Genomic DNA, 22375 nt, shown 5'->3' on the forward strand with positions numbered 1-22375 from the left:
ATCCATCCATCCATCCATCCATCCATCCATCCATCCATCCATCCATCCATCCATCCATCCATCCATCCATCCATCTATCTATCTATCTATCTATCTGTCTATCTATCTATTTGTCTGTCTGTCTGTCTGTCTAGTTATCTCTGTGTGTGTGCACATTTATGAATGTGCGTCCTACTCTTTCCCCTCAAACCAGTGCCAGAACCAACATGTAAGAACACCTGAGCGACTGATGCTGATGAATATATAAAGCAGAGGAGACACAAGACAGATCTGATCTTGCTCAGAGTGTGAGTTTCATCAAGAGCCAGTGAAACACAGTACAACATCAGAGAGGCTTTTTGAAATCAGGTTCAAAAGTGAGGAGGACGCTTTGAGCTGGAAAAGAAGATATCAATTATTTGTTGGTTTTCTTAGGCCTTTCTCGAGCGCACCCGAGACCACAAATGTGCGTTTGCCGCTTTCAGACCACTAATTCTTGGCTCTTGGCTCTTGTCTAAGCCGCTATGATCCCAATCTGATGTCTACAGAATTGTGATACGCATCTACATGAATATACAGAGAGATAACCATCTCAAGGGCTTTTTTTTTTGACTCTCGGCTCTCATTTACCTAGCCTTCTGTGCAATCTCTGCTTCTCTCTCTCACTCTCTCTGTGTCATCTTGCAGTTTGGACATGTAGTACATTCCTTGACAAGCCCCTAGATGCACTTTGAATGTGAATTTGAACCAGTGACAGCTGGCAGAGTCTGGACTGGTGTTTGTGTTTGTGTGATGCGTTTGTGAGTTTGTGGAAAAGGATTAAGCGAGTTGCCTAGTGTCAAAACTTTTGCCTCCACACGTACTTTTGGACCGAACACACAAACAGCCGAGAGTGAAACTGGCACACACACAGGTGCAGTACTTAGAAGTGCTAATAAAAAGTATGTACGTTGGCACAGGGTTTAAGCTGATTTAATCATTCATCTCCTTCGAAAAGAATGTATGGACATGCAAATCCTAAGTATGCGAGGGCCTGCTGTGTTGACATCACCCACATACATCACTGGCCAGCTGATGATGTCACAAACAGGAGCCCAGGATCAGTATCTGATGGAAACTGAGCTAAAAGAGGCAGCAGTCGCAGCCCTGGACTCCAGTGAGATCTTCCAAGTTATAACAATGAGCAGCGTGACGGGGCTTTGCAGCAGCTTGGAGTGATTTGCCACCTCCAGCTTTTCCTAGGCACATGGCAGCATAAGCTGTTTCTCACAAGCCTAGATTTTTAGGTCAATGATGATTTTTTTTGAAACGGTCAATATGTAGTCGTGGAAATTACTGGAATTCACTAATGGGTTACTTTTTTTGTTTATATTTTTTTAAATAAACTCTGAGAGCATACAATTAAAAAGTTGATATGACGTGATTTAATATTAAAGGGATAGCTCACCCAAAACTGAAATCTGTCATCATTTAGGTTAGGGTAGCGTGATATTGGAAAAATCTAACATTGCGATATTTTGTTATCCTGTGATTATATATTGCGATATGAATATAATTCCACCAGAAGACTCATTTATGTCTATTTGGAAAGAGTTTATAATTTTAGATTGATTGGGATGATTCTGTAGAGAAGTGCATTTGCATAAAATCTAATAAACTTTATAAATCTACAAGCATAGAACAAATACAATAAAGTAAACGATACAATCGCTATAAACAGTATTATGATAATTTTTCCAGTCTAACAGTATTCAGGTGCAGTAATTAATATGTAAAAATACAGATAATTCAATGGAACTCATCCTTATTAAAGTTGCAAATGGTACAGTTTCTTACACCTTATGCTTTTAAAATCATAATACAGTCAACAGGCCTCAAAAACATATTCAAATGATAAATTACAATCCAGACTCAACATTCTATATTCTTGCGATGTGACTATTGTGAATGATCACAATGCGATATCAATGCTGATATTATATATTGCGCAGCCCTGTATATATATGAGCAAACTGAGTGCCTTAGCCTACAACCAGTGACGATATACAGTGCCATGTTGCACTGCTACGAGTGTGACATTGCGTTTATATAACAGTTCAACGACATGATAGTGTATATAAATAAGAAAATCAAACACAGAGTCTCAAAAATCCTTCTGTATGAGAAACATCTTCCACCATTCATTCACATCTGCTGCTGATGGTCAGAACAGCAAAAATCGTTGCTAATTTACCAACGTCACTTTAGAGCTAGTATTTGAATGATTCTCTAGTGTAATGTCTGAAGTGATGACGAAACGGGTGATTTTGCTCACATTTAGATTATAAGGCTAAACAGCATGAAATGTCATCAGTCTATACAGAGACTTCCTAGTATTTCTCTGTTCCAATCGAGATATCACAATAATTAACCCCAAAAAGCCAAAGCACAGCAAACACTACCAGATTACTATGGTATAAATACAGCACTACAAGATACAAAAGAGAGAGAATGACTTAGACTGTCACCTGTTTTATAATGATTTAATCAGCTGTAGTTTGAAATTGACACTGTTTTTCTACCCTAAGGACTTATTATGCGGTCTCTGTCACCATCTTGTGGCGGAACATCAACATTCTTTGCTCTGCTCAGTATGAAAGGCAGTATGCTCTCCTCAGTATGACACGCAGACGAGCTGAATCTCCAACATTATAAATATTTAAAATAGACACTATCATTATAAATAAGCTGCACAGTTGCAATCTAAATAACTACTTTCTCGTCTAAAAAAGCCTCAAAAGTACATTATGTTGTCCAACAGCTGCAATATTTGTCAAACTGTAGTGAGTTTATTGATTTGCTGTTACTCTATGTGGGCGGAGTAATAAACAAGGGTAAAAAGGCTGAAGGAGTGCTGTTATTGCAGAATATCACATGGCTATTAGCCAATCAGATTTAAGAACCTGATAAATATTCATTCATTCATTCATTTATTCATTTTATTTTCGGCTTAGTCCCTTTATTAATCTGGGGTCGCCACAGCGGAATGAACCACTAACTTATCTAGCATATTTTTTACGCAGCAGATGCCCTTCCAGCTGCAACCCATCACTGGGAAACATTCATACACACTTATTCACACACATACACTACGGACAATTTAGCCTACCCAATTCACCTATACCACATGCTTTTAGACTGTCAACGCCAACACGGGGAGAACATGCAAACTCCACACAGAAATGCCAACTGACCCAGCCGGGGCTCGAACCAGTAGTTCAATGCTAGTTAATTGTTTGCTTTATTGTGTGTTATGTTAATATGAATATGTGTCATTTCGTGCTGTCACTGGAAAAGAGAGATTTGTGACTTTGAAACCAATGCTGTGCCCAAAACTAGGTACAACATTTAAAACCCCAACTTTGTGGGTATGTTGCATTTCGTTTGGAAATGAAAATCGTGATGGCGGCAGTGTCCAACCTAAAATCAACGTCTAATGATGTTACAGCTTGACGTTGTGTGGACGTTACCACTATGACGTCTATTAAATGTTGGTTTTGGTTGCCATACCTGATGAATAAATGTCAGTATTTGATGTCAATATGACATTGGTTTAAGACGTTGGCTCAATGTTGAACTTTGGTCACTTTCTAACACAACCTAAAATCAACCAAATATCAATGTCATTATTGGACATCAAAATAACCTTGTCCTTAGATGCTCACTACTCACTACTCTTAAGTACTTTTAAAAGGTCTACTTTTTACTCTTTATACTACTTTATACTTGGAGTAATATTTTTCAACAGATACTTTTACTCACACTACATTTTGGCAAGTAATGGTACTTTTACTTAAGTCTGACTTTTCTCTTTCTCTTTCCACCACTGCATATAATGCATTCTGTCAAAACCATATGACAAGGCTGTATGTACAAGAAAACGTCAAAACATTTTCAAAAGATTTTTTATCTGTGACTGTAATCCTGCTCCCACTCCTCGAACACCAGTCACAAACCACAGCTCATAATCTGCTAACTCTCAAATCAGTCTGTGCAGTTGCACCGGGTGGATAAAGATGATTAACGCCACCTGTTTTCCCTAAAATAAAACTGACACCATGTAGCATAAACGCTGACCCTCTAATGCAGGCCTGAAACCTCTGTCTTTGCATGGAGTTGAATCAGGGAAGGTGTGACAGGCTGGGATTTGTCTGGCTGTTAATACTCCAAGCTAAATATACAACCGTGTAGTAAAGTACAGTAGTCACGTTTGCTTTCTGTTCAGTCTGTCTAAATCGAACTGTCTCCATCTCTCTTCCTCCTCTTCATCTGTTTGTTTCCCAGCTATTTTTTCCACCTCTCATCCTTCGTCTGCTCTTCCTGTGTCATTTCAGCCTCTTCTATTGTCAAAAGGAGTGATAATTTTAGCATGGCCTGTGCTATTCTTTTTAAGTCTACCTTGTTTTATTTTTCTTTCTTTTCTGTGGGTTTGTATAGGTTGCCTGCGAATGGCTGGAAGTATGAGAGTTATGGAAACGCGACTCCTCCTGTTGCTGTGGGCTTTGTTTGTGTTTGAAGTGGCCTGCACACATCGCTCCGCTCCCAGAGTGCACCTGGCTTTTAAAGGTGAGCGCAAACATCTCTGCATACTCAGCCTCTCTCTTTCTCTTTTACAAACACCCACATGCCTTAATGAGGACATACCAGACTTCTATTGTTGTTATATAAAGCAAGCTGTATACATTATGCTATGGACTAACCATAACCCACACCCTGCTGCTAGAAGGCAATATTTTACTTATGACCCAAATGACACGGTGTACCGTATAATATGTCTTTAAACTATGCATTATGCACTCCTTTGTCTAAGATACGACATCTATGCTCTGTTTACATTTGGTATTTACGTCTCCAAAGTTTTTCAACGGTAGAACAACTCTTAACTGTGTAAATTTTACTGTCGCTGCTACCTGAGTAACCATTTGTAGCCTAAAACTCTTAAATCAATTACACTTTTCTACCCCCTTTTATGCACCATCCCTCCCATCTCCCACCCCTCCCTATTTTCTGAGGCCCCCAATAAGTACGCAAAGATGAATCAAGACACAGATAAAAAAATAATAAACCAACTGAAAAAATAATAAATGAATTAATTAATTAACAAATTTACAAATTTATAAATAGATTAATAAATTAATTAATTAATAAAAATATAATAAATATATGGGTAGAAATAGAAGAAGAAAATGTAACGTAAACACTAAAAGTCTCTCTTTCTTCCTTTTGAAGTTCTAGTCAGCAGGTCCTAAAATGTTATGGTTCTCTAAGACAGACAGTATGGGGCTCTTTGTTGAAGGAGTTCAGTGATCCTTTAAAACAATGTCTCAGTTTCTTAAGATAGATGCAATGTAGAGCCTCTTTAATCCAGTGTTCTGATGATGGAGGGGACACGTGTTTCCATTTGAGGAGACCAATTGTTTATGACCGAAACATGTGAAGGTAATCGGCCGGTGACTGCTTATCCAGCCAGTTATAATGACGATATTCTGTGGGTTGGTAACTGTCCGACATTTTGTCCAACAGGTATTGTAGTAGTCTAACATTGGTGATTAACATGAAAAATTGTGAAAATGAGCTTGTATGGGATTTGTTGGTACACAGAAAGCCTGGGCAATATACAATTCCATCCTTTCCCGAAACGTAGAGAAATGTATGGAATGGATACATTTGTGTAGACGGCCTCACCATCAACTGTCAATCAATGGTGCAGTAACTTGCTGAACAAAGACTCGAAATGCAAGGACCTGAGACTGATGAACTAGTCTCTTCTGTCATTGGACCAGCACAACCCACATAACTTTAATATACTTTTAATATAACAGGGTAACCAGTGAACTACAGTACCTGAGGGCTCAGAAGATGACAGATGAGATGAGCTAACTTAGACCACACAGCCTTGAGATACTTTGTAGAGTGTTTTTGTAGTTACATTCACACTCACTTGTTGACATACACATCGCCATGTTATCACATTACCCTATTACTTCAGCAACACTGGCTAGCTGTCAAGTCATGTGTTGATTTTAAAACTCAGATTTTAACATACAAAGTGGTTCATGGATTTGCTTCTGGTTGTATTTGCGATTTGGTGTCGGTATCATCTTCATCTCGCTGTTTACCTTCTGCATCAGGGGTCACTCTGTTTCAGCCTTGTTGCAGACTCAACACTATGGGAAGTAGGACATTCTCTCACCGCACGCCTAAATTATGGAATGTTTTACCTACAACAATCAGGAATGCCAGATCCTTGGACTGTTTTAAGAAACTGCCTTAGACTCACCTTTTTAGTATTGCTTTTAATTTATTTAAGTTATTTCTGACATTTTGAACAATTTGTTGCATTTTGGTATCCAATTGTTTTTTGTATTTTTGTTTATAGCACTTTCAGCTTGATAAAAGCACATAACAAATTATTCATAATAAAAAAAATTATAAAAAATTATTATTATATTTTATTATTTAATTTTATTAAATAATAAAAAGTTTTTATTATATATATATATATATATATATATATATATATATATATATATATATATATATATATATATATATATATATATATATATATATATATATATATATATATATATATATATATAATATTGCAGACATTTAAGTCTGCTTCTGTCTGAAATCAGAATGTAATTTTTCCAGAGATGATTCACTGTTTCCACTGGGAGTGCACAAATAGATAGGGGAGTGCCATGGCTGATACTGGAAGCGTGTCGGACATGGAGAGAGACTTTGTGAGAGATCAAATGCAATTTTGTGGTCTGATATTTGAAATCTTAAAAACACACTGACGAAAGAGAGGCAATATTCAATGATGCAATGCACAGTGCTCATGCTAGTGGCGTAGATAAAATGGTTGTTTTTTTAGTCAAAGCTTGAAAATGAAATATTATAAAATGATACGTCAATTAAATATATTGATGCTGACTTATTATCAGCATTGACTCAGTCTATTATATGGATAGATCACAGCAGCTTTAGGACAATGCACAAATGTATAGGCTATTAGGACATTATGTGTTATACAGACCACTTTACGTGGTCTGTGGACATGGTTTTTCGAACAAAGTTAACGTATTAGCCGATTCCATCAGTTTGTTGTCAACAAATTCACATGAATTGTGCTGCCCACATGGAAGCTTATAGAGTGACAGTATTCATAACACTGGTTGTAGATAATTGTGCTCATCAACCGGAAATGTTACATAGTGCTGCTTTAAGATGCAGTTTTATCAAGTGGATGTTGATAATTACAAGTGCAGGCAGGCCTACACTGTTTTTAGCTTGCTTCAAGGGTACGAAGTGTCACACTCAACAACTTGGTTGTTTTTTATTATGAACATAATATTTACCATATATGTACTATAAAATACCACAGAGCGTGCGAAAGAAAGCAGTTTTTGCACAACTGTATATAGGTAATATCAATATCAGATTTAGCTCATTGAGATCATAGTATACCAACTATAGCTTATGTGTACACACACACACACACACACACACACACACTTGAGCGTGCTCTTGCATAGTTTCCTTTTCAGTGCCAAGCAGTTCTTGGCTGAAAACAAATGGTGGATGTTGTGAGTACGGTTGAGGTGGAGTACATGTGCTGGATCAGGGTGGGTGTCCTCAGTGGAGTGTATTCTAGAGAACTGCGGAATCCTGTATATTGTTTATTGTTCAAACACGAGAGATCGTAGTAATATTAATAATTTCCTGGATTTCAGATTGAGGAACATGGTGACATTGAGGTTCTGCTAATTCTGAATAGATTGAAACTTTCTGCAATTTTGTGCCACAACAACAAATGGGATTACAAGTCATGCAGACAAAAAATAAGTATAGTTAAAATATATATAACTAATGTTGCAATCACCAATTAGCAGTGTTCAAGTGCTTTAACGCTTTTATATTATAAGAGTTCACACTTAGATATAGCTTGATATTAATAGCAGGTTTGGCACAATTAATTTTAAAAAACAAAGATAAGGGAGAAGGCAAGACGGGCTATTTATAAGTTTGAAATAATCCGATTGGTTTACTAATGATTACAGATAAGAGACCAGCCTCGATCAATCAAGTCATATGCCTCTCTCGAAATCATTTTGTGAAACTTCACTTGTGTATTGTTTAGCAAGCTTTAACCACGTTAGTCAATGGTGTACAATATCAGCAATATCATATAATTTCCCTTAGAAATTTAGTATTAAATTTTTAAAATAGTTATAGAGCCACCTATGACCCGATCATGTTAAACAACTTTCAACAACTTTTAATATTTCAGTTGTTTGCTTTCAGTTTGGTGAAAAACCTAGGACTGTTTTGCAAAAGTATTTTTCACAAATAAATCTAAATATCTGACAATTCTTCAACTGGAGCAATCACATTTATATCTTGAGCCAAAGATTCCAATAAGACACTAGTTTGTCGTTTAGAATTATGAATGGCATTTTAAGTTTTTTCTTGCTGTACCAGTCTTGTGGGTACTACCACCCCTCAGTGTTTAAAATCTTTGTGATTTACAGTTTGTTCTGCCTAATCATGATAAATACAGAATGTTGATCTTTGAAAATCCTAATAGGAACAACACGCTTAAAAATTTAAGCACCAAGAATAGTGGCTTAAGAAGTTCAGCATGTTCAAAGCCACTCAGTCTTAGTGCGACCTTCGGTTTCTCCCAATTTCAACCAAAATATTTGCTTTAATATTATTTGAAATAATTTATGCAGATACATAAATAATGTGTAATATGGATTCAAATATTAATTAGAGAGAGTATTTTAAATCTACCATAATTTGGGACTGCAGTGGTTTCACACAAATTTTTGATTCAGTTTATTTAAGTGTCAACACAGTCAGATAATTATGGCAATACTTGTTTTTATTTTTGTCATTTAATCATTTTTATAAACCTTTCAGAAAAAAAATCAATGCATTGGTTAAAGTAGTGGCACAGCTGCAAATATTGAAACATAAAAGTACATTAATTAGTTTTTTGTTTTAACTTTGTTTCAGTTTCATGTGTATGACATATAAATTTCAATTTGAAGTTTATTATAAATTTAAAGCACTTTAATTATTGAGTTACAAGCTGCATCCAAAATCACATACTTTCATACTATATAGTATGCTAAAATCAGGATGCCAGCCGAGTAGTATGTCCGAATTTATAGAATTTAAAAAAAAGTATATGAAAAGTACCTAGATGCCCTGGAATAATGGATGGACGCTACACTATCCCATGATGCACCGTCAGAGAACTCATGAATAGGAGTGAAGCGATGGTTGGTCAAGTGAGGATGACAAAATGGCGGATGTAGTACGTTTGAGTTTTGTACTACTCGCATTCATACTGTGTAGAACGTACTTTTCTAACGGCCGAGTAGTATGTTTAAATTCAAATGCAGTACCTACTGAGTAGGAGGAATTTCAGAAGCAGCCATAGTCTGCTTTAGCTTTAACCCTAATTAAACACACCTCATCAATTTAATTGAGTCCTTCAGGCTTGTTTTAAACCTCTAGGTAAATATATTGAAGCAGGATTGAAACTGAAGTGTGCAGAGCTGAGGTTCTCCAGGAACTAAGTTTGATACCCCTGGTTTAAGGGCATGGTTTTAGAATTGTAGGTTTTAAATTTAAATCTTAATTTATATAGAGAAAAAAAAGTTCCTTATTTTCCTTCAGCATGAGTTTGTCTTCCTCTTTTTTTCTGTTTCTTTTGTTCTTTAAGGGGAATCCAACTCTTGTTGTGAAGACGTTTAGGGATATTCCCACATACTCTTTCCCAGAGTCCTCCTCTGATAATTGTGCATCTTCAAAGCATGTATGAAGTCATTTTGAACAATTATAGTCATTGTCAGCTGTCGAGCAAACCGTCACCCACACATCCACATCCACACAGTCACAGCATACACACATGTTATTGCAACTAATACATACACATGTGTACACTCGTTGCACAGCCCCTCTAATTACAATTTTAAAGCAGGTTGAAATATGCACCCCTCAACTCATACTCGATGTAAGCAGGAATTAAATGTGTGAATCACTTAAGAGGAATCCTGTCATATAAGGTTTCATCTGAAGGTGGAGATCTGAATATCACTGTGACACATAATTATGCCAAAGATAACACACCGGCTTCTTTCTAATGTATGTGGATTATAACCCTGCACAATATTGTTTGGAAAGATTAAAAACAGCGGTCAACATCAAAATGCAACAACCCACCAGCATGTAAACATCATTTTGGATTTGCTTGTGTTGCACCAGCCGGACTATAAACAACTTTTTTTTTCTTCCCAATAGCTGCATTTTCTCCCAAGTCACTGTGTTTTACTTTGCTATTTCTGCAGGGCCTCATTCTTTGCTATGCTACAATAACTATGACCTACATAAAAAAGCTGACTTGACTTGACTCGAGTTAGCACTCAAAGCTGCCATTGTTGGACTTTCTTTGGATATTCAGGCACATTTGTTATTTTAGTATATTTAGAAGTTATTTTTAGGTCATTTGGCAGTTTGGAAAAGGATGTCGCAGGAATGAATTTCCTCGGAAAACGTTCTGTATGTAAACATAAAGAACAAGAGCAGTGTGTCAAGACCTGTTTAAAGATACATAAAATTAGAAAATCTTGTGAAAAATCTTGTGAAACTTGTGGAATTGCAAACTAATTTTTTCAAACTTCTCAATTCACAATTGTAAGGATTATGTAATTATATTTTAAATTATATTCAATTCAATTCAATTCACCTTTATTTGTATAGCGCTTATACAATGTAGATTGTTTCAATGCAGCTTCACATAAAAGGTCATAGTAAATTGGAACAGTGTAGTTCAGTTTGTAGTGTTTAAGTTCAGTTCAGTTTAGCTCAGTTCAGTGTGGTTTAATAATCACTACTGAGAGTCCAAACACTGAAGAGCAAATCCAACGATGCGCAGCTCTATAGATCCCGAACCATTATATATCATAATTATATAATTATATATACATTTAAAGAAATAAAAAAGTCTATAGAAAATTATAAATGGCATTTTAAATTGTTTCCCAGCATGGTGCTGGGTTGTGGTTGGCATCCACTGTGTAAAACATATACCTGAGTAGTTGGTTTATTCCGCTGTGGCGACCCCTGATAAATCTGGGACTAAGCCGTAGGGGAAAAAAATGAAATGTAGTAGAATGTTATATTTAGCTTAACTTTGTTTATTTTAAAAAGCATAAATAATTTTATTTCATAACATGTGTTCAGGGTGTCCGCGGGGTTGTAAAAGATAGTAAAATAAATTAGCCAAAATTAAAGACATTAAAAAGTAATAAACGTCATCTGATGAGTTATTACATTTTTAAGCCCAATATTTTTAGATAAATTTTCAATTTATGTTAAATGCAGGCCTTTATTCTAAAATGTGTGTGGATTTATTGATATGTTGAGAGTAGGACCTGAGCGATATCATGTGAGGTAGTGTTCGTTTGCACACGAGCTGAAACAAACTGGGTACCCACTGGCTTGCTGCCAACCATATAGGTGAGCTCGCTTTCGTTTATTAAATTAAAACATGGGCAAATGCAAGGTTTCAAAACTCTGGCTGGAGGACTTGAGATTAAAGACTGGCTTAGGCCTGTAGTTGGCAACAGCCGCGAGGCTTATTGCCACTTCTGCAAGAAGACGATTAATATAACCTCGCTTGCACTCGCATCACGCAGCGCCTGCAGTTAAACTCACTGCGGTTTATTATGACATTTTTATCGATCGTTTTTTCCCACAATTGACAGCAAGAACAAACATTGAAGTGTTGTCTGATAGACAAACAGCACCTAATTATGTTCAAAAGAATTTAAAATGCCAAATGGGATGAATTCATACCCCATTTCGAAAGTAAAATATACTCTAATAGGTAGTACAGTGTGTTGGTGAGAGGGGGGGGCAGTGTTTCAATGTGATTCAGTTATGTTATGTTTCTGTGACTGCTGGTGTTGGTTGCTGTATGGTTAACAATTATGACAGTTAAATTAACTAGGTTAGGTAGGATTTACTAGGTAGGATTTAAATCAATTAAATATAAATAAAATATTAATCTAATATTTTGGGCATTTTTGTGTGTTTGGGTGGGTTTTGGACAACTTTTGGGCTGGAAAAAGTCCGCTATTTCTGGCAATAGCTTGGCAACAGAGCCACAACGTCAACACAGAATCTGTTAGCACTGAGAATTCCGGTCCGAGAACGGTTTGTAAACGTGCTGCGCCGTTCCAGGCTCAGTGTAGAAACAACTGTAACTGCACCGAACTGTTCTTAGAAGAGCAACGATTGACATTGATGACAATCATGACACTGATTAAAAACTATGGACAAAGGCCCATTGTGACATCTTGATTAATCCCTCTGCTTTACTTAAATGTATATGTTATCTCCAATATGTTATTCTATTTGGAAAGATATTTTATTTACGCCACTACACTTCCAGCTCTAAGTCGTGCTGGTATTCAATTCTTTTTGAAGGTATTTAAAAAGGTAGTAAAAAGTATTCAATTCAACAGTTCTGTATATACCCTGGTGTTACAACCCCTGGGCAATCTAGGGGAGAGGAGTTGCACACTTAACCAAGGATCTGGTTCAAACAAACACTCAAAGAGAATTGAGTAACTCAAATTAAAAACCACAAACAAGAATTGCAGTACAAACAATGTGATTTTATTACAGGTGGTGATTAGTGAAGCAATGAATGAGCTATGTACAATATTTACAATCAACATCCAAAACAAAACATAAATTAGAAAGACTGGCTATGGGTGGCGCTAAAGCAAAGTCGTACTAATATCAAATCCTCTCTATAGTCTAATAAACAAAAAATATGAAAAATAAATCTTTAATGTCCAAAGACATCTTACATAAACTACACTAACTATCCACTTAACCAAAAAACATGGGTTGGCCCTCATCCCCTTCCCTAGTGTATCAGTATTTAGTAAATTAAAGTATAGTAAATTACGTCAATTATTTGTTGGTTATCAGCCACAACTTAAGTTATTATTGGTGTACCAATGTTATTTGTACCAATGTTCCTGAAGTTTATTCTGCAAACTTCAGGAGCTTGACAGAGGGCATCTCTGTCTGAATGTCCCTCTGTCTATCTCCAGAAGTTTGCAGACAACATCACAGTCATATACCTCGTTCAGGACGGTGACGAGTCTGCATATAGACAGGAAATTGATTGTCTGTCTGATGCAGTCACAACAACCTGGTGCTGAACAAGCTGAAAATAGTAGAGATGGTTGTAGACTTCAGGAGAAACCCACTGCTTTCCCCCCACTCAGTATCATGGACAGTTCTGTGGCAGCAGTAGAGTCATTCAGGTTCCTGGGTACGATCATTTCTCAGGACCTTAAGTGGGACACTCACGTTGACTCTTTCTCAATTCCAAGAAAGCAGAGAACGGACTTGCGTTGTTGTGGAGACCGGTCTTGCCTAGTAACCTCAGAAGAACGAACTCGGGAGACCGCAAGAACACAGAACGTGTCCTCTGAGAAATGAGATGCTGCGCTCGTCCCTGGTTCTTCCTGATAGTCACATGACCTTGACACATTTTAATGGAAAATTAATTAAACATTACCGCATTCATACAACGATTTATTGTTTTTCCACTTTTCACAATATGTACTATGCATAAAAACCTTACAAATACACTCTGCACAATATAAATAAATCTAATGTTAATACGAATTTCAGTAAATGAACGCCCTTAATGTGTTTATGTCTCAATTAAGATTTTTTTATTTGTCTCCTGAGACAAGTTATATCTCCGAACTTTAATAAGTCTATATAATATGCTATGCTTGCACCTCATTTATTCAGCCGCAATGACTTCTGGGACTTCTAGAGGGAGTTTTCCTCACAAGTCTGCATCGGTGCATCCTCAATATCAAGTACACATCTGGTAAATTTCATGCGTCCTCCGTTCTTGCTGTCTTTAGTTATGGAACTGAACTGTGACAGCTGATGATGACGTTACAAGAGGACGCAAGAATGCTGAGGAACACGTATTGAGAAACAACCATTGTCTCCAACGTGAAAAGGCCCAGCAGAGGTTATACTTCCTTCGTCAGCTGAGGAAATTCAACCTGCCACAGGAGCTTCTGACACAGTTTTACTCTGCTGTTATTGAGTCAGTTCTGTGTTCCTCTGTTATTGTCTGCTTTGGGTCAGACAGCAAATCTGACATAAGTAGGCTGCAATGTACAGTTAGGACACCTGAGAGGATTATTTGTGTGCACCTGCCCAACTGTCAGGACTTTTACATCTCTAGAATGAGAAAACAGGCAGGTAACATCATTCAAAATACCTTTAACCTAGGCCATGAGCTGCTCACATGCAGACACTACAGATCTCTATGCTCTGGAACAACCAGGGATAAAACTTTTTTAGAAGAAGTTTATATACTTTTTATGATATATTATGTTATATTATGCATTCATTCATTTTCCTTCGACTTAGTCCCTTATTTATCAGGGTTCGCCACAGAGGAATAAACCGGCAACTGTTCGGGCATATGTTTTATGCATCGGATGCCCTTTCAACCACAACCCATTACTGGGAAACACCCATACACTCCCACATTCACACACACCCAAAGGAGCACCCGAAGGAAACCCGCACGAAGACAGGGAGAACATGCAATATCCACACAGAAATTTTAGATTTGTTTTAGTTTTAAATTTTATTTTAAAACTAAATGAAACTGTATGCTGGGCTGTTTTAAGCGTTTTTGGTCAAATATGGAATACCCAATGGTTAGGTTTAAAATTAGAAGTAAAAATTTTACTCAACCATTGGTTTGTCCCATATTTTACCAGTATTTGGTTAAAACAACCCAGCATTTTGCTTCCTTTTTCACCATAAAAGCAGCTTGTTGAAAGAATCACTAAGGGTGAGAGCTGTGAAATGATCCGACAACAGTTATTTATGACAGATAATAATAAAACATCAATTTCACAGTGAACTGTGTTTAATGCCTCAATCCTCAGTGACCCTTATGACGATCACAAAATTGAATTGACCCTCCTGTTCGTCACAAACAATCCAATCAAGATGTGGGTTAAATGTGCCTCGAAGGAAACTCATAATGACGTTAGCAGGATTCATGCCAGAGAAAGCTTTGTTTCCAATATCAATCACCTCATGTTTCATATTTACCATCGCCCCGGGCTCATATTCCTCCTGCTTGTGCCCTGATAAAACCTAATTGAAGAGATGACTGGGCCAAATTATACGTCCTCAGTAATTTGGATGCAACTAGTTATTGTTAGCTTTGTCTTGTCTTTCATCAGCCGGCTCTGTAATTCCTCTTTGGCTGTGATCCAGGCTGTTTCTGCTCTCCCATTTTCCTCAATTGCAATGTTGTTTTTTTTTCTTCCACCAAAGATCTACTATTAACCCTCCTCTCACCCTCAATCCCACCTTCTTCTCCTTCAGTTCAGGAATAGCTGAGCGGATAAATGCACTTGTCTCGTTGGCCTGTCTGTTTTCTGCTGTTATCTGAGATGGATTGTTCATTGTTTGCCACCGGGATGCTCTTTGTTTCGGAGGCGCCTACAGATGAGGGAAGGTCTTTGTGTAACTCTAGAAAGTGGACCCAACTAGAGACTAGGAGAACAGAATGAGAAATTGGCAGAAAGAGCGAAAGAGGAATGTGATATTCTACAATGGACTGAGAGCATTCAATGTGTAACCTTAGCCTGTTGTGATTATGCATTTGACTATAGCTGCCAATCAGTTTAATAATTTATTCTGATTTTGATATGCTGATTGAATAATTGTGCAACCCAGGCTCACTGGAAATGAATGCCCAGGACTACATTTTTGAGAACCGACAAATATTTACCCTGAACTACATCTTTTTGCAGTTTATTTTTTCACAAATCCACCAGAGAGTGCCGTGTACATTTTTGACAATCTCAAATATGTTCCTGGGGTTTTCTCATACGTGCTATTTCTGGTAAATCCACCACAGGCCATTGTGTAGGTTTCTGCGAATATTAACGTCCTTCTCATGCGTGTCCGTGAGAGAAGCCTTTCTGCTTGTCGTCATGCAAAATATATACTGATATATACTGGCTTAATATCAACTGACCCACCCACCCCCTTCCCCAAAGCCAACCAATAGTCAAAAGCATACTAGAAAAGAAAAGCCACTGTGGCTGTGTGCTTCTATTACAACCTCTTCGTCTTACCTGGTTTCTGGAACTGTCCTTCGCCGTACTCAAACCCTGGTCCACTCCACCTCCCAAGCCTAGAGCCATTCTCGGTGACCTACCAAGCAAACCATTCACAATGGAAAAGCCATCCATCCGTCCATTCATATGTACCCGCGAGAACATATTTCTCGGTTCTCAAAAATGTACACCAGAGAACATTTTCCCAAGGAGCCTGTGTTGCAGTAGTGTTCTTGGAAATTAGAAATTCAAAATTATTATACATTCAAAATAATTGTGCTATTATATAAAAATGTTTAACCCAATCTAACGAGGAAATGTAAATATTTAATGTGTTGTTAGAAAAGTGACTAATTTTTAAGAATTCAAATGATTTGATTTGAATGATTGAAGTTTATTTAGAAACTAATTTCGAGAGAATCATGTGCTCACAATTGATTCACCAATCAGATGATTCCTAACTAACTATAAATAACCAGAGTTTTCTTATCTCAGTATCTTCGTTTTGACGAATCCACCCCTACTCTTCCTCCTTTCCAAATAGGCGACATGGTGGCCCAGTGGTTAGCACTGCTGCCTCGCAGCAAGAATGTCTCTGGTGAAAGTCCCTACTGAACCAGTTGCCATTTCTGTGTGGAGTTTGCTCGTTCTCCCTGTGCTCGCATGGGTTTTCCCCGGGTTCTTCGGTTTCCTCCCACAGTCCAAAACGCACAACCTAAGAAAATTGAAAATACCAAACTGATACCATAGCCTAGCTCTTAGCAAGTGTACTTCTCTCCTTAGCCATCCTATATCTGTCATTGGCCAGAAATAAGTCAGAGGAACTCAAACTCCCCTCTTTCCCTGCAAATGGGAGGGAGCCCAGGGCTCGAGGATCTCATAAATTCAGGGCTCTCTCCCAGGACAGCATGCCAAACAAGCTTTATTATCAATCAACAGCTAAGTGTGAACTCTTGAAAAACTTACAATTTTATAAAAAGAAGGCATGCCCCTAAACCTAACTTTCATCAGGGGATGAGCAAATTGTTCTAAAATGTACAAATGACACCATACAAATTAATATGAATTAGACACTTAAGAATTAAGAATTGGCATGAGATTGTGTTGAACTGTTTTTAATGTAGTCATTTCTGACTGCAAACAAGTATTTTATAGCATAATTAAATTTTTTGGATCAATTCTGTGATATTTGTGTGTGGGTACTGTATGTGCCTTGTATTCCTTATGCTGTGGGGACAATGTAGAATGTCCCCACAAGTCTAGAAATAAAGGTCGCTGTACAAGTAAGTGTGTTTTGTTGAAATAATGGCAAAATTCTATTCATTTTAAAAATGTCATGATTAAAAACATATTTTTAAAATATTTATACTAAGTTATAGATGTGGGGGTGACACGGTGGTGCAGTGGGTGGGGGATCAGTTTTCTGTGTGGAGTTTGCATGTTCTCCCCTTGTTCGCGTTTTCTCCGGGTGCTCCAGTTTCCCCCACAGTCCAAAGACATGCGGAATAGTGTATGTGTGGGTGTGATTGTATGGGTGTTTCCCAGTACTGGGTTGTGGCTGGAAGCACATGCTGGATAAGTTGGTGGTTCATTACGCTGTGGCGACCCCTGATTAATAAATGGACTAAGCCAAAAAGAAAATGAATGAATGAGTTATAGATGTTAATTGTTAAAAGAGTTATGACAATGTTTAAGAATAATCAATGTTTATATGTGAGTAAAAGCCTGAATGACATCTGCTCATTATATAACGTGATGGATCATGGCCATTCAGAACACCTTTGATTACATTGTACAATTCTGGATTAATTGTTTTTAAACATGCAAGTTCTGAGAGAACAAACCTTCAATGGAAGCACAAAAATCTCTTAAATTAATCATTAAAAAGAATTAATGAACACTATTTTTATTTGTACGCTCAAAAAAAGAAATTTCATATGAGTTTGGAACAACAAGGAATTAATCAGTGACAGACGTTTATTTTTAATGTTAAAATAACCCTTTAAATATACATTTGAAAATTTTTTATCATTGTAAAAAGTATGCTTTCATGTTCTTTACATAAAATGCAAACAATTAAACCGCTGTTTCTATTTCATTTAAAGGCTTGTTTTGTTTTTGCTTTATTTGCAGACAGATTGTCTATTTGAAAGTGCGCAAGGCTGTGTGTTTGTGTGTGTGAATGTTGAGTGCCTGTTGAATTTCCGTCTCAACAAAGACTTCCTGCAGGATGTTGTATCACCAGAATTACGTGCTTCACCTTTGTACCAGCGCCTTTGACCCGTGATTGTAGTGAACTCTGTGTTGTATCCACTTTGGTCAAGCGCAGGTTTGGCAAAGGTGGTGCGTCCGCTGTTCTTTCCTGACGGTAAAGGGAAGAGAGGAGGAACAGGATTGTACACAAACCCTTTCCCTGTTGCCCACCCAGTTCCGTGTCCAACAGATATCCGATCATTAGCGGTTATTTTAGCACCCTCTTCAGAGCATCCTGTACACACACACACACACACACACACACACACACACACACACACACACACACACACACACACACACACACACACACACACACACACACACACACACACACACATAAATATACTGCCAGAACATTAAAGTCAGCATCAAAATTTGCCCACATTTCCTGGACCCAAACATTTCCATCAGTGTGTAAACATGTGTACGGATCATCTAGTAGGGAAAGATGACAAAGCACATTTACAAATATTAATCTTCCTGTTGTAATTTCAGGTTTTGGTCAGTTTTGGCATAAAGCAGGCATTTTTTTCCAGTGTAAAAGGCTACAGCGAGTTTGTTTTAAGCTTCATTTAAATGCGCAGAACATTGAGAGAGGCATCCAGTAGGTCAACGCTTGAAATATTCAATGCTTAAGAGCTCATCAGACACACTGAAAATGACTAGTGGCTTTTTACCCACTCTTGCATTTGAGTTTGCTAATACACAAAGACAGTAATGCCTGAATGTTGCTTTTATAAGTGCTCTGAAAGATTAGATTACAATTTAATATATATTCTCTGTCTTTACAATTTATATTTATGTGTTTGAGTATTGTTTCCTTTTTTATTCTGTCATATACTGGTTTCAAATTTATAAATGAAAATGTTGCAATGTTTTTAAAAACAATAATAATGTTTTAACTTCAGAAGAGTAAAGGTCTATGATAACATGCATTTCTTTTTTAATCTTTCTGTAAGATCTTGTAGTGCATTTAATGCTGCATTTATATGAAATATAAAAAAACAGCATATAATAATGTAAAAAATTATTTATGGTTAAATTCATTTTTTTTTTAATATATATATATTTTATAAAATGTCCTGTCGTGACTCTGGCTGGCTGATAGGTCATGATTAATCTCTTCTTACATCATCAAATATACAGCGTAAGTGATTGGTTGCTGCCGCCTTAGCAGCGAATGAACTTGCTTTTCAACTTTTTAAATGGCTCAGTGTTGTTTTACGCTACAGGTAACAGCTGAACACTGAAGTTGCACCGCATTTTCAGAGACTCTCCTTCGCCCCAGCTGTGTATATGCAACATGTATATTATGTTTGCAGCAGCAGTGTGGTATATTTTCAGATTCCTGTGAACATACTGGAAGGCTCTGTACCTGCTCTTCCATAATAATCAAAGCAGCAGCAGCATAGTGAATATGCCGCCAAGACCAAACACATCAACATGCCATATCCATATTTATTACCATAATAAATGTCTCAGAGGATTATCATGACAGAAAACATGTAATTTATTCCTAGGATGAAAATATAAGTTTTTAGCATCATTACTTAAGTCCTAATGTCACAAGAAATCATTCTAATACATTTAATAATTTGCTGTTCGAGGCAAATTTATTAGTGTTGATATGATGTTTTCAAACAGTTGTGCTGCTTAATATTTTTATTGAACCATATTTAAATAGTTGATTTACTTGAAACTAAAAGTTTTTGTAACTGCATATTTGTAATTTAATTCATAACATTAATTTAATACAGAATGTTGAAAGTATAATAAATAAATAAATCTTGATAACTCACTTTAAATCTTATTGAACTTGGTAGAACAGTGGCAGTCTATTAACAAGAGTATAAAATAAAATATTAAAATGAATAAAATATATATATGTTGTAATGTTTTGCTAGTATTTGTTTCTCACCAAGGCTGCATTTATTTGATCAAAATACAGTTGAAATGTTTAAGAAATACATTTTATCGTTTGCTGCTTGAGAAACATTTATTAATATTATTATCAACAGTTGTGCTGCTTAATGTTTTTAAGAATGAAAGCATTTTTTCAGTATTAGTTAAATGGAAAATTAATATTTAAACTGAAATATGTTTAACCATCTTTTTTTAATATCGCTTTTGAGTAAATCTATATTTTTACTTAACAAAGTTCAAATTAATTTCTTTAAAAAATATTAATTAATTAAACAAGGAAATAAATAAATCTCTTGAGTTGAACAGTTAATACTTAGTCTATTGCTTAAAAGTTGAGTATAAGCGGAAGTTCAGGACATTGCTGGACATAATGTGGATGAATCAGTCAGAATCATTTACAGAGGGCAGATCAGAGTATAATTAGTCATCTATAATGAAGCTTATGAAAGAGCAACAGGACTTCATCATCAAAGCAGAGCATGGCATTGTGTAATACCGATCCTGCACAGGGCAAGAATACAAAAGAAGAGTTTGTTGTAAATGTGTTGGAGAGTGAAAGAGATCAAAGCCTGCTTTCTGACAGGACTAAAATGCACCGAGACGCAAGACTTCCTTTAACACTCTTCTCATGCTGGTGTGGCTATTGTTACTTCTACCACCCATGAATTAAAAAGAAGGGAAGTGATATTATTTACTTTTGTACACACTCCATTATCCACCATTTTTCCTATATTCAATTCGCAAATTGCACAGTGACATTCATGTATTCGGCAGAGGCTTTGTGAATAGATTTACAGTCCATTTAAGGCGCTCATTTTGTCCCTGTCAAAAGCAATAAAACAAATTTCTTGATTTATTAGTGCTTCAGCTGAAAAACTGACTAAAATATTGAACTTGTGAATTAAAAATCAATAATTATTTGAATCAATATTTTACTATTAAATCAAAGATATTAATCTGGATGTTTATGCACATGTCGTGGTTTTTTTAGGCAATAAGTTTCATAATCTGTAAAGTTCCCAAAGGTGTAATCTTCATCCAAACAAAGATAATATTGTAGTCAAAAACATCATGTATCAGCACACTCAAATGTATTTTTGCTACTTGTTAAAACTACATATTTAAAATAAACTGAATAAACACAATTATTGTTTTACTTTTGAAGAACCAAAGTGTTGTATGTTCAGTCAACTTAAATTTACATAACAATTAGGTTAACTTAATCGATTTGTGTTGGGACAACATGAAGCAATTGTGTGGAACCTAGCATTATTTACAGTGCACTCAAATTATGTTTGCAGTTTGTTTAAACTACTTATTTAAAAATGAGCTGAAACAACACAATTTTTGAGTTTTTGAGGGAAGATAACGTAATAATTTTATGTTCAATTCACTTAAACTTCTTAAAACTAATAAATTAACTTAATCCTTTATGTTGTTCCAACACAAATTGTGTGAAATCGAGCAATGTTTTTACAGTGAGAGAAAAGCACTATTGTTCAAAAGTTTGTGGTCAGTATCAGTAAATAAATTAAAGGGCACCTATTTTACCCCTTTTACAAGATGTAAGATAAGACTTTGGTGTCTCCAGAATGTGCCTGTGAAGTTTCAGCTTAATATACCCATCATATTATTTATTATAGCCATCAGAATCTGTCCATTTGGTACAGTGTAGATGTTGTTGTAGCCTGTGGCTTTAAATGCAAATAAACTGCTTCTCCCCACCCACCGTTCCCACTTGCATGTCTGCTTTTACTGCGTGACAGCAGATAAACAGTGGTGGAGACAGACTCGGATGAAGCGAAATACAGCTCATTAGTCAAAAATACCAAGTAAGTTTATTAGATGTATTTGTGGTGGAGTTATTCAAGCCTTTCTGAGATGATGAGTCTCACAGAAATGTCATTTGCAGTACACACACACACACACACAAATATATATATATATATATATAT

At 36.4% G+C, this 22375-nt stretch overlaps 1 protein-coding gene across 2 annotated transcripts in view; it reads left to right on the plus strand.

Annotated features, from left to right (window-relative positions):
* Window positions 1–22375, plus strand: part of sema3ga (sema domain, immunoglobulin domain (Ig), short basic domain, secreted, (semaphorin) 3Ga) — a 47641-nt gene that overhangs the window by 2639 nt on the left and 22627 nt on the right. For both annotated transcript variants that reach the window (XR_008838212.1, XM_056463572.1), the window contains exon 2: window positions 4456–4584. Coding sequence is in view for 1 of the 2 variants with exons in the window: in XM_056463572.1 (XP_056319547.1) it covers window positions 4467–4584 (118 nt within the window). In the remaining variant the exon portion in view is untranslated. The remainder of the gene's footprint in view (window positions 1–4455; window positions 4585–22375) is intronic.

This window comes from Danio aesculapii, chromosome 8 (genome assembly GCF_903798145.1).
Source record: "Danio aesculapii chromosome 8, fDanAes4.1, whole genome shotgun sequence".
Classification (NCBI taxonomy): Eukaryota; Metazoa; Chordata; class Actinopteri; order Cypriniformes; family Danionidae; genus Danio; species Danio aesculapii.